The following is a 14,092-nucleotide window of genomic DNA, read 5'->3' on the forward strand; positions in this document are numbered from 1 at the left end:
ACAATCTTCTGTTCTTGTTCTTCATTTTATACAAAAACACCAGATGATTGTGGTCAGTAAATACCACAATTGGTTCTTGAGATGTACTGAGATACACATCAAAATTCTGCAAAGATGACACAATTGCCAATAATTCTTTCTCAATAGCAGAATAGTTCCTTTGATGAACATTGAATTTGTTTGAAAAGTAGGCAACTGGATGGTCTTTTACATTATGTTTTTGCAATAAAACTGACCCTGCTGCTCCCTCACTCGCATCCACTGCTAGAGAAAAAGGTTTATCAAAGGCAGGAGATTTTAACACAGGATAATGACATAGCATATCCTTTAAGTTTTCTAAAGCTGTCTGGCACTCTTTAGTCCACACAAATTTCTCCTCTTTCTTCAAAAGGTTGGTTAAAGGAAGAGCAACCTCAGCAAAACTTTCTATAATACCCTGCCATTTCTAAAAACCTTCTCACTGCCGCCTTACCATTGGGAATAGGAAACTCAGAAATTGCATTCACTTTTGCTTGAATAGGTGCAACTTTGCCATGACCAACGACATGACCCAAGTATGTCAAAGTGGGATTTGCAAATTCACTCTTTGCTAAGTTAACAGTTAAGTTTCCTTTGGATAATCTTACAAATAATTTGTCCAATTCCTTCAAATGTTCTTTCCATGTGTCACTTTTTGTGACCAAGTCATCAATATGAGCATGTGTTAACACTTGGATTACCGAATTAATCATCCTTTGGAATGTTGCAGGGGCATTTTTTATGCCAAAAGGTAACACATTATACTCATATAAGCCAGATGGAGTAACAAAAGCTGAAATATTTCTTCCTCTGTCAGTTAAAGGCACACACCAGTAACCCTTCAACAAATCCAATTTAGTAAGAAATTTAGCTTTTCCAATCTTATCAATACAATCATCTATTCTTGGAATAGGATAAGCATCTGTTTTAGTTACTGCATTAACCTTCCTGTAATCTGTACAAAACCTAACAGTTCCATCTGCTTTCAGTAGCAGAATACAAGGAGAACTCCAATCTGAGTTTGAAGGTCTAATAATATCATTTCTCAACATATATTCCAACTCCTATAACCATATAACCACTTACAGCACAGAACAGGCCAGTTCGGACCTACTGGTCCATGCCGTAACAAATCCCCACCCTCCTAGTCCCACTGACCAGTGTCTGGTCCATACCCCTCCAGTCCTTTCCACTCCATGTAACGATCCAGTCTTTCCTTAAATGTAACCAATGATCCCACCTCGACCACGTCTGCCGGAAGCTCAATCCACATCCCCACCACCCTCTGCGTAAAGAAATTTCCCCTCATGTTCCCCTTATAATTTTTCCCCTTCAATCTTAAGCCATGTCCTCTAGTTTGAATCTCCCCCTTAAATGAAAAAGCCTATCCACATTTACTCTGTCTGTCCCTTTTAAAATCTTAAACACCTCTATCAAGTCCCCTCTCAATCTTCTACGCTCCAGAGAAAAAAGCCCCAGTCTGCACAACGAACTCCAGCCCATCCAGCCCTCTAATCGTATGGGTATCCCAATCAATGTGTGGGAAGTTAAAATCTCCCATGATCACTACCTTATGATTTTCACACATATACGTTATCTCCCTACAAATTTGTTCCTCTAATTTCCTGATCCGTGATTTTACTTTTCTGAATGTTTATTCTGTATGGGTATTTTTTAATGGGATTTGCCTCTCCAACATCCACATCGTGATGAATCACTGATGTCCTTTTTGGAACATCAGGAAAAAGATCTGTGTACTTTAAAATTAAATCCTTCAACTGTATCTGTTCTTGTGAATTAAGATAAACTAACTTTTCCTCTAAATTTTTCAAAATTTCTGAGTTAGACAAGCGCACAGGAACCATGGTTTCCTTAAGGTTACCTTCGCAAGATTTTATTTCCATAATCTCATGATCCACCACTTCCTCCACTCTGTCAACAGCCAACACCTCTGATACAGATTGTTCTCCACTACCATCATTCTCATAATAAGGTTTCAACATATTTATGTGACAAACCTGAGTTTGTTCCTTCTATCTGGAGTGTTAACAACATAGTTTTAGAGGCTTGTCATAGTTGTTGAGTGCTACATGCATAAATTGCAAGGAATAGCATTCACTGTTTTCCCACCTTTGTTTAATAACTTTTTGTTTTACATCCAAATTAATACTTCTTTCCTCTTGCTGCTGCTATCACTAGCAGTGGTTTTTCTGCATTTGAGAGCCATGATAGATTGAAAGTATTAGACAGTACCTACATACATCAACCTTTGTATACAAAAGACATGCGACACATGTGTTGCGTGTGGAAAGTTGTGTATGTCCAGTTATGTCTGCTACGTCCCATTCTCCAATCGGGATTTTTGAATTCTATTACAACCACGGATGACAGATGTTTATGCAGTTGCTCGTTACCCGAATGGACGTTAAGCGGCGCATACCTGTAGATTGATCACAGATACAAACTGCAGTTCTGGTCACCCAACAAAAGGCAAGAGTTCATTAAGATAGAAAGTGCACAGATGACAAGAGAAATAGTTAGTTTACATGATCACCATGACACATTCACTTCACTTCACTTTGGCTTGGCTTCGCGGACGAAGATTTATGGAGGGGGTAAAAAGTCCACGTCAGCTGCAGGCTCGTTTGTGGCTGACCAGTCCGATGCGGGACAGGCAGACACGATTGCAGCGGTTGCAAGGGAAAATTGGTTGGTTGGGGTTGGGTGTTGGGTTTTTCCTCCTTTGCCTTTTGTCAGTGAGGTGGGCTCTGCGGTCTTCTTCAAAGGAGGCTGCTGCCCGCCAAACTGTGAGGCGCCAAGATGCACGGTTTGAGGCGTTATCAGCCCACTGGCGGTGGTCAATGTGGCAGGCACCAAGAGATTTCTTTAGGCAGTCCTTGTACCTTTTCTTTGGTGCACCTCTGTCACGGTGGCCAGTGGAGAGCTCACCATATAATACGATCTTGGGAAGGCGATGGTCCTCCATTCTGGAGACGTGACCCATCCAGCGCAGCTGGATCTTCAGCAGCGTGGACTCGATGCTGTCGACCTCTGCCATCTCGAGTACCTCGACGTTAGGGGTGTGAGCGCTCCAATGGATGTTGAGGATGGAGCGGAGACAACGCTGGTGGAAGCGTTCTAGGACACATTACCCCCAATAGAAAGGGGGGTAACAAAGAAGATATTACTTTCAATTGCCAAAAAAATTGCAATTGCTGTCTGCTTGCATAACTATGCATAAATTGCATGCATAGATTCACCAAAATGTTACTAGGATTTGGGAACAAGTTTTAGAAAGGGTGAATAGGCTGGATCTTTATTCCATAGAAGCTTATTACAATTACAGCACTTTTTCTTGCCTAGTCCCACTGACCTACACTCAGTCCATAGCCCTCCATCCCTCTCCCATCCATATACCTGTCCAATTCTTCCTTAGATGTTAAAATCGAGCCCTCATTTACCATAGGCTGGAAGCCTCTGAGTGAAGAAGTTCCCTGTCATGTTCCCCCTAAACTTTCCCCTTTCACCCTTAACCCATGTCCTCTTGTTTGAATCTCATCCACCCTCAATGGAAAATGCCTATCTACATTTACTCTGTCTATACCCCTCATAAATTTAAATACCTATATCAAATCACCCTCATTCTTCTATGCTCCAGGGAATAAAGTCCCAACCTTTCCCTGAAACCCAGGCACATCCTAGTAAATTTTCTCTGCGCTCTCTATCTTATTGATATTGTTCCTGTAGTTAGGAGACCAAAACTGCGCACAATACTCCAAAATTGGCCTCACCAATGTCTTATACAACTTTGCCATAACATTCCAACTCCTGTACTCAATTCTTTGATTCATGAATGTCAATATACCAAAATTTTCTTTACAATCCTATCCACATGTGATTATGTATCTGTATTTCCAGATCCCTTTGTTCTAACTCACTCCTCAGTACCCTTCCATTTCTTGATATGACCTTTCTTGGTTTGTCCTTCCAAAATGAAACACCTCACACTTACCTGCATTAAATTCCATCTGCCATTTTTCAGCCCACTTTACCAGCTGGTCCAGATCCCTCTGCAAGCTTTGAAAACCTTCTTCACTGTCCACAACACCTCCAATCTTAGTGACATCTGCAAATTTACTAATACAATTTACCACATTTGTCATCCAGATCATTGATATAGATGACAAACAACAATGATCCCAGTATCGACCCCTGAGTTACACCACTAGTCACAGGCCTCCAATTTGACAAGCAATCATCCACCACCACTCTCTGGCTTCTCCTGTCCAGGTATTCTCGAATCCAGTTCACTACTTCACCATGAATACCAAGCGTTTGTACCTTCTTGATTAACCTCCCATGCGGGACCTCGTCAAAAACTTTACTAAAGTTCATGTAGAGAACATCCACAACCTTTCTTTCGTCAACTTTCCTGTTAACCTCCTCAAAAAACTCTTAAGATTGGATAAACACGATCTAACATGCATAAAGCCATATTGACTATCCCTAATCACTCCCTGGCTATCCAAATAATTGTATATCCAATCTCTTTAGAACACCTTCCATTAATTTACGTACTACTGACGTTATGTTCACAGACCTTTAGTTTCCAGGGTTACTTTTGGAACCTTTTTTAAACAATGGCACAACGTGAGCTACCTTCCAGTCCTTTGGCTACACATCCATGGCTAAGGATGTTTTCAATAATTCTGCCATAACCCCTGAGATTTCTACACTAGCCTCCCTCAAGGCCCGAGGGAATATCTTGTCAGGCTCCGGGAATTTTTCTATCCTATTCGCTTTAAGACTGCGAGCAGTTCCTCCTCTTTAATCTGTATGGGTTCAATGACCTCACTGTTTGTTTTCCTTACTTCCCATGATTCTATACCTGTTTTGTTAGTAAATACTGAGGAAAAAACCCATTTAAGTTTTCCCCCTATCTCTTTTGGTTAAATATAAGGCTGATCACTGATCTTCAAGGGGACCAATTTAGTCCCTTTTGCTCTTAATATACCTGTAGAACTCCTTAGGATTTTCCTTCACATTGTCTGCCAAAGCAACCTCAAGTCTTCTTTTAACCTTCCTGATTTTTTTCTTGAGATTTTTCTTGCATTTTTATTAGACCCCTCAACTACATCATTTTTCTCCATACACCTCTCTTCTTAACCAGATCCCCAATGTCCCTCAAAAACCAAGATTCCCTTTTCCTTCTAACTTTGCCTTTGATCCTGACACAACATCCAGACTCTGCATTCCCAAAATTTCACCTTTGAAGGTTTTCCACTTAACTTGTACATCCTTTCCACGCATTATAGATCCTTTCTCACTTCCTCAAATTTAGTCTTTCTCCAATTTAAAATCTCAACTTGAGGCCCAGACCTATCCTTTTCCATAATTAATTTGAAACTAATGGCATTATGATCACCAGAACCAAAATATTTCCCTACACCTACTCCTGTCCTGTCTCGTTCCCTAATAGGAGATCCAGTATTGCATCCTCTCTAGTTGGTACCTCTGTATATTGATTTAGAAAACTTTCCTGAACACATTTGACAGACTCCAGCCCTTTTACAGGATGGGAGACCCAGTCAACGTGTAGAAAGTTAAAATCACTTATGATTATGACTTTGTTTTCTGCCTGTTTGCTATCTCTATACAAATTTGCTCCTCCATTTATCGCTAACTATTGGGTGGTCTATAATATAATCCCATGAGTTTGTCTTATCTTTCCCGTTCCTCAGCTCCACCCATCTAGCTTCAGTAGACGAGCCCTCTGATCTATTCTGCCTGAGCACTTCTGCAATATTTTCCCTAATGAGCAATACCACTCCTCCCCTTTCATTTCCCCCCTAACTTCCCCCACACCCCCCCCCCCCCCCCCGCCCACCATCTCGTGTAAAGCAATAGAAGCCAGGAACATTAATCTGCCAGTTGTGCTCCTTCTGCAACCAAGTTTTGCTCATGGCCACAGTCATAATTCCACATGCCAATCCATTCTCTAAGCTCATCTGCTTTTTCTACAAACTCCTTGCATTGAAATAGATGCACCTGAAAACATTTCCACCACGTACAACTAGTTGACTTCTAACGGGGCATGCACTTTTAACATTATCTTTTCCCTTCTCCACTCCTCCATCTGTTTTGGCCTTCTGGTTCATGTTCCCCTGAAAAGCTAGTTTCTAGGAGCTTGAGATACTGGGGGTTAATCTTGTGCAAGTAAATAAAATAATGAGGGGCATGGAGAAAGTGAATGCTCCATCTTTTTCCCAGGGTAGATGAGTAAAGAACTGGAGGGCATAGGTTCAAGATGAGAGGGCAGAGTTCTAGGGGGAGCCTGAGGGAAAACCTTTTCCCTCAGAAGGTACCTCGAATCTGGAATGAGTCAACTGAGGAAGCAAGAGAAGTAGATACAATTACAATGTTGAAAAGACATTTGTGCAGATATATTGCTAGGAAAGGGCTGAGAAGATCATGGTCCAAATATAGGCAAATGGGAACCATCTCAGAACACCAACTTGGTTGTCATGGGCAAGTTTAGCTGAAGGGCCTGCATCCTGTTGTGTGGCTCTGATACTACAGCTTCATGGAAGTGCCTGTGAAAAAGGGATATATTTTACAGGCCAAAAAACTTGAATATAATTTTTGGCTTCTAACAACCAGTGTGCAGATGTGTTTTAGATAATGAGAAATGGGATGAGGAGAGAATAAAACAGTTTGTGTTGGATTTGTGTCAGGTGCTCGATGGATTCAGTGATCGAGGAGCCAGTTTCCCTGCTGTATGACTGACTAAGGGTTGTTTTATTTTTTTAATGTATTCACTTTCGTTAAATTTATGCATGCAGACAGTAATTGAATTTTTTTTGGCATTTGGAGATAATATCTTTGTTATACCCCTTTCTTTTGGGTGTAATGTCTCGTGGTGATCCAAGGAACTAACTGAATCTCTTGTCATCTGTTTTGCTTGAGAAGGACAGCAGTTGTAAAGATTCTCAGAACATGAAGCTCGCCAGATCCTGGAATACTCATTTCTTATCAACTGCTCTTAAAAAGGCTGTTACTTCAGGAGGTTCCCTTTATTGATTCTACCGTTGTGTTATGTAGAACTTTTAAAGAATGAGGATTTATAACTCAGCTGGCAGAGAGGAATGACCGTATTGGCAAGTACTAATTGTAGTATTTCACTTTACTCAATTTATCCCATAGTTTTCTCATCTTCTCATAAATCAGGACCGCAAGTTATAATGCAAGATGGGAAACTAATACAGCATATGAATCCAACTGGCATGGTAAGGATATTTTTCTGTTGGTCACTTGGCAGTTTTATTGATCATTTCTTCTCTGATCCTGAAGAGGTTACGGTATTGGTGAGATATAATTCTCATGAGCTGTCATTGTTCATACAAGGGGCTTGCTGCAGGCAGGCTGTTTTACAACTTTTCTTGTCTTTGTTCGCTTTATTGAAAGTTTCTTGTAGCTCCTGTCTTTATGGGAATTGTTTTTTTTAAGTGCAAACTTTGTGTAATTCTATGAAAATATTAAGCTGCCCATTAATGCATCTTTTTCATTGAATTTGCATTCCAATGCTAGAATGATGTCAGCTGCACATTTAGGGCCCTGATTAAGCAATGAGAAGCTGGGAGCATCTCAGAAAGTCAGATAGCATCCAGGGAGAGAAATGATCAGTTAACATTTTGGGTTGGGTACCCTTCTTCCAAACGAGGGTGGGAAAGGGAGATAGAAAGCGTGAAAAGGGAATGGGAAGGCCTGAAGTGGGGATGAGGTAATAGGATACTATCAAATCTTCCCACTTTATTCTTGTAAAAGGGTCTCTTTGGCGGGACAGACTCAAGGGGCTTGTGAAAGAATTGTGATTAATCTTGAATTTTAAAAAATATATTTCTTAGTCAAGTTAGTTTTTGTGGGTTTGGACACACACACACATAATTCTTTGAGATTGCAGATGACGTGCCATTTGTCGAGATGAAACGTCTGCTAATTTTGAAGCTGAAGCAGAAAGTCGAAAAGCTTTATGATGGTTCTTGAGATACTGAGAACAATGCTTCATTAAAAACTGAAGTATTTGTGTAATCAAGAAGAATTGCTAGTCAAATAAGAGACCCATCTGTTGATTACCTATGTTTTTAGAATTGAAACTAAGACAGTAGAGTGCTGAGAGATGGCAGCTGTTCAAATAAGCAAGTTCTTGATTTAATTACCTGTGCAGACAGGCCGGAGTCCGTTGGCTCATGATTCATACTTTTGAAGAAGGCATTAAGAACTTCAAAGACAGAAATGATGTCTCGTGTCATGTGATGAGACTTGTCAGATAAACATATTGCTGGAACCAGAGACATTTTGAAACCGGAAGCAGTTGCTTGGCCATCCCTGAATAATACAAGATTGAAATACAGTAACCATAAAAAGTACTGTTACATGTTACTCTGGGTTAAAGGAGAACACAGAATAATTGGCTTTTGAAGGAGGAAGACCATTTCTGACTGTCTCTTTAAGATAAAGAGGGCAGGTTCACCATGTCCTTTTTTATAGGGACTCCGCCTTTAACCCTTGTCTGGGTTTGTGAAATCATCGTGAAAGAAAATAGCCACTTCACTGTCTCTTTGAAAAGAGGACAGATTCATCGTATGGAACAAAGATTCCAAAACCTCCATGCAAAAGAGGAAAAAATCACTCATATGAAGAAACATTGTTCTGAAAACAACTCTACAAAAATAGTGGTCTGATGACTTGATATTTCAAAATACTTCATAATTGCTATTAAGCAACAATTTAAAGAAATCTGATGCCTCACACTTGCTCCATAATTACTTTGAATAGCAATAAAGACTTTGAGTTTCAACACAGAAGCTTTCTGAGACTGAACTTTAAAATCATCTCTTCAGAATCAAGCTTAAATTGTAATGGTTTGGGATTTAACACAAACACAAAATACAGTTAAGGTTAAGTAAGATTTAATGTTATTAATGAATAAAAATGATTGTTTTTGAAAATACATTGTCTGTGGTGAATTTTTCATTGCTGCTGGTTTAGTACGTAACAGGGCTGAAGAGCCTACTTCTGCTCCTATGTCTTATGGACCCAAAAAGCTGTGTGTCCATTTCTCCTCATGGATGTTCTCTCTGGTTCCTCCAGTTTCTCATTGTTTGCTCAGCATTCCAGCAAATGCAGATTTTTTTGATTAGTTTGGCACAGTGTTTTAGTTGCTGCCACTTGCAGTCGTATGAAATCTGAAATGTTCCCTGTCCCTTAGAAGATGCATTAACTTTAATCTAGAAGATGGCGATCAGGAATCCTCAATTGCAATCACTAATCCTCAATTGTTTTAGTCAATGCTCTTATTTAAAAGCCACATCCTTTTCTACAGCTGCAGAGGGTGATCAAGTGACTTGCTCCAATGCTGTCCCAGAATTGCTCAGAGATCATCTTTAGGCAGTCTATTTTACTTCAAATCTTTCTCCATTTTTTAATGTAAGGAATGTGCATTTGAATCCATATCCCTTTTGTTTGATTGCAGAGGGAAACAGTTTTTTAAACTTGTTGTCTTACTCGAAACAATTCAAGATATTTTTGTGAAAGGGAAAATTATTCTTCATGGGCATCTTGCTACTTATTATAACTTAGCACAATTGATGGATCTTGGGTGGTCACAAAAAGAATAAATACAATTTGTGTTCTAAGCCATTTAAGTCCAACGTCATTTTGCCGTGGTAATCAACATAAGTTCAACAGCTGCTGAGATTTTAATTTAGATATAGTGCGGTGACAGGTCCTTCTGGTCCACGAACCCACGCCGCCCAAATGCACCCATGTGACCAATTAACTTTGTAACCATGTATGTCTTTCCATATTTTAAAATCTCTATAGCATGAGGAGAAAAAAAATTCTCACATGCCTCTTAGACATCTTAGTTTTAATCTGATTACATGTAAGCATGCTTCTTCCACCACCATAGAGGAATATGAAGGCTTTGGAAAAGGGACAGAAGAGATTTACCAGGGATGCTGCCTGGATTAGAGGGTATGAGCTAAGGGGGAGGGATTAGACAAACATAGGTTGTTTTCTCCCGAGTATTAGAGGCTGATGGGAGACCTGATGGAAGATTATAGGAGAGGTAGAGTTAGGGTAGACAGAATCTTTCCTCCAGTTTAAAAGCATTACATAACTGAGGATACACATTTAAGGTTGGAGTGGGGGTGGGACTTAAAAGTGATGTGCAGAGCACGTTGTTTTGCACAGAGAATGGTTGGACTCTGGAACAGGCTACAAGGGGAGTGGTTATATATGCATCAATGATCCTATCGTTTGAGGCATCTAGTTAGACACGTGGATAGCCAGGGAGAGAGGGATATGTAATGTGCAATTAACAGTTTTAGTTAAATTTGGGCATAATTGTTCTGCACAGACATTCCGGGCTAAAGGTCCCGTTGCTGTGGTGTATTCGATGTTCTAAATGTGGATGTCACCAAAACTTAAGTGAAAATGTATCCACATTTATGCACCAAATAACTAAAGGGACCTCTCCTTTTGATTGCTTTTGTCAGTCATATAAAATCCGTGTAATTTCTTTTGCAGAGCGCAGCTGCCACTGCTGCAACTCTGGCATTACCAGCCGGTGTTCCAGCTCCTTATCAGCTTTCTAATGGACCAATACTAACAAATACAGGTAAAAGAAGGGCGTGGCACAACTTCTATTTACATTTACTGACTACAATAAAGAGCCCATCAAGTCCATGTAGCTCCCAGCATGTTATCAGGAGGATGCAGAGACATCCATAAATTCCAGTGATTGGTGGGAAGACATTCATTGCCTGTCTGACTAATTGTATTTCATTCACTCGAAAAATAACAGAAAATGTCCTCAATGCTGCTGCAGTATTGCACACACACTGAACTCTTCTTCTTTACTTTGGTTCCAACAATAACATTGAATTTCCGAAGCAGAGCTTTGTGAGTATATGTTGCTATTTGCACGTTTATTGTTGAAGAACAGTTCCTGTCCCTTGATCTCTTGATTTTCACATATGCCATCGCTACTTGGTTCTTGTTTGACTGGTCTTTTTGTTTTTGTAACTGCACTGTACAATTAAACACTGTTTTAAAACTGTTAAACTATAACAGTACCAAAAGACAGACATGGTTGGATAGGGTTTGGACTTGGGCCTAAATGTTTACAATTTACAGCCAATCATCTGATTTATGCTGTAATAGTTCAACACACCTGGAACAAATGGGTCTAAAAGGAAGCAGAATGGCTTTCAAACCTGCAGTGGGATTGGAGCGAGCTGGAAGAAATGGGCTACAATGTGGCAGCTGGAACTCAAGTGGAAGCATTGAAGTTTGGGTGGACAAACCAGAGTAGGACTTCCATGTTAAAAGGGTGAGCACTGTGGAGTGCGGTAGAACAGAAAGATCTGGGAATACCGATCCTTGAAATTGTCTTCACAGGTCGATCGGGTCATGAAGAGAGCTTTTGGCACATTGGCCTTCATAATTCAAAGTACTAAGTACAGGAATTGGGATGTCATGTTGAAGTTATATAAGACATCGGTGAGGCTATCAACGTGGAGTATTGTGTGCAGTTTTGGCACCTACCTTCAATAAAATTGAGAGTGCAGAAAAGATTTACAAGGATGTTGCCAGGACTTGTGGAGCTGACTTATAGTGAAGGGTTGAATAGTTTAGGACTTTATTCCCTGGATCATTGGAGAATGAGAGTAGATTTGATAGAGATGTACAAAATTATGAAGGGTGTATAAATATGGGGTAAATGCAAAGAGACTTTTTTCCACTGAAGTTGAGTGAGATAGAAACTAGATGACATGGGTTAAGGGTGAAAGGTGCAATATTTAAGGGGAACATTAGGGACAACATCTTCACTCAGAGTGTTGAGAGTCTGGGAAGAGCTGCCAATGGAGGTGGTGGATGTGGGTTTGATTTCACCATTTAAGAGAAACTTGGATAGGTACATTTACTTATTACAATAAAGAGAGCATTCAAGCCAGCGCAGCTCCCAGTATGTTTTCAGGAAGTGGTGGATGTGAATGGGAGGTGGTTGGTTCCCATGCAGGTTGATGGGACTAGGTGGGATAATAGTTTGGCACAGATTAGATGGGCCAAAGGGCCTATTTCTATGCTATAGTGTGCTATAGTTCTAAAATGGAAATATTTAAAGACTGTGGAAAGATTGGGAAAAAGAATAGGACTAATGTGGATGGTTTTCTGAAAGGTAATTCAGGCACAATCAACTATATTTTATGCTGTAGGATCCTCTGAAGACCTTTTGTTCCAAATAAATCTCTACCTTGTTCCAAGTTTATATTGTTCTAAAAATATTACAAGGAGAAGCCCAGGGCATGTTTTACAAATATCTGTCACCTTTGTGTAATGATCTTGATATTTGTTTTTCCACAGGACAACTGCTGCAGTTTGTACGGACCCCTAATGGGGCCCACTATTTTATCCAGCCACACCAGCAAGTTGTACTGGCACAGTCAGTCACTCAGCAGCAGGTCATTCAACAGATGCAGTCCAACAGTGTACAGGCACCTGTCATACAGCAGGTTTGTACAGCTGATTAGTTCTCTCTCATTTTAAGTATTAATTTTAGTTTGGATAGAGCTGAATAAATATATTTTAAGATTATGAATGGCAAATGAATTCCTGCCATTGCTCTTATTTACTCATGATATTTTAGTGATTCTTTTTGACATTTGAAAAGATGTTGTCTGAAACTTAAATGTTTTGCCTTAATGTCCGTATGTAATGGAACATATATATAATTCCAGTCAGATGCTCAACGTTCAAGTTAAAATGTGCAGGTGATTTACCTTGGGTGAACAGCAGTATTTTTTCAGTTTAATTAATTTGCTATTTACACATTGATTAACATAGGTAAGACTTCTAATTTGCAAATTTTGAGACAATGGGGTGGAAAGTTTAATTTACCCCCTCCTTGCAGATGCTGGCTCCGCTGCCACCTGGAACCATCCCTCAGCAGACTGGAGTGATCATTCAGCCCCAGCAGATTCTGGTTGCAGGGAATAAAGTTCCTTCAAACACACAGGTATATCTTTTATTAAATGAGTAGATGGGTGATGATCATTTGTGGCTTCCTCTATGTTCCCCATTATCAAGGAATCCAACCTTTAACTATTCAATTTGTTTCATATGAAGAATTAGCTGGGATGAAGATCAGACAATGCTCAGGTGTCAAACTGTTTTAAGTTCACTTACAACACGTTCAAGTCTATTATCTTACTGTACATATACAACCTGACGAAATTGCGTTTCTCTGGACCAGATGCACACATTACATAATAATCACATTGTATCCTTAAAGATATAATTTAAAATAAATATATTTCTAAATATTGTGGGCCGATTTACTCAGTTGCAGGATATTCTTCATTAATCCCACAACCTGCAGGAAGAAGCTATTTCCCAGCCTGGCAGAACTGACCTTGATGCTCCTGTACCTCTTCCTTGATGATAGTGAGTCAAGGATGTTATATGCTGGATGGAAAGGGTCTTCTATAATTCTTTGAGCTTATTTATTGGTAAATGTCATCAATGGAAGAAAGGGAGACCCCAATGATCCTCTCAGCTATTTCGATGATCCTATATATTGACTTCTGGTCCGATTCTTTGGAGCTACTACACCTCACAATGACGTAGCCAGACAGGACGCTCTCAGTTGTTCTCCTGTAAAAAGTTGTCAAGATGGGGGCTGGTAGCCTTGCCCTCCTCAACCTCCTTAGGAAGTATAGGCGCAGCTCCATCTTCCTGACAATGAGGAGGTGTTGTGGATCCAGGAGAGGTCGTCCTTTGGATGTACACCAATGATCTTTGAGCTTTCCTCTCTCCACGACGGAACCATTGATGTGTAACGGAGAATGGTCGTCCTTCATTCTCCTGAAATCTGCAACATCTCCTTTGTCTCGTCTATGTTGAAACTCAAGTTATTGTTCTTGCACCATTTTGCCAAGCCATGCATATAGACCACTGGTAAAACAAGTCAAACCAGTTCACAGGGAGATCAGGACCTGGCCAGATGAAG

General features: G+C 40.1%; 1 protein-coding gene across 8 annotated transcripts in view; it reads left to right on the plus strand.

Moving 5' to 3' along the window:
• Nucleotides 1-14,092, plus strand: part of gtf2a1 (general transcription factor IIA, 1) — a 97,799-nt gene that overhangs the window by 39,606 nt on the left and 44,101 nt on the right. For 7 of the 8 annotated variants that reach the window (XM_069915984.1, XM_069915978.1, XM_069915979.1 and 4 more), the window contains exons 4-7: nucleotides 7,222-7,304; nucleotides 10,609-10,699; nucleotides 12,448-12,596; nucleotides 12,995-13,099. In XM_069915984.1, the coding sequence (XP_069772085.1) occupies nucleotides 7,222-7,304; nucleotides 10,609-10,699; nucleotides 12,448-12,596; nucleotides 12,995-13,099 (428 nt within the window). The remainder of the gene's footprint in view (nucleotides 1-7,221; nucleotides 7,305-10,608; nucleotides 10,700-12,447; nucleotides 12,597-12,994; nucleotides 13,100-14,092) is intronic. The other variant, XM_069915986.1, reaches the window with a different exon arrangement.

The sequence above is a fragment of the Narcine bancroftii genome, chromosome 2, assembly GCF_036971445.1.
Source record: "Narcine bancroftii isolate sNarBan1 chromosome 2, sNarBan1.hap1, whole genome shotgun sequence".
In the NCBI taxonomy this organism is placed as follows: domain Eukaryota; kingdom Metazoa; phylum Chordata; class Chondrichthyes; order Torpediniformes; family Narcinidae; genus Narcine; species Narcine bancroftii.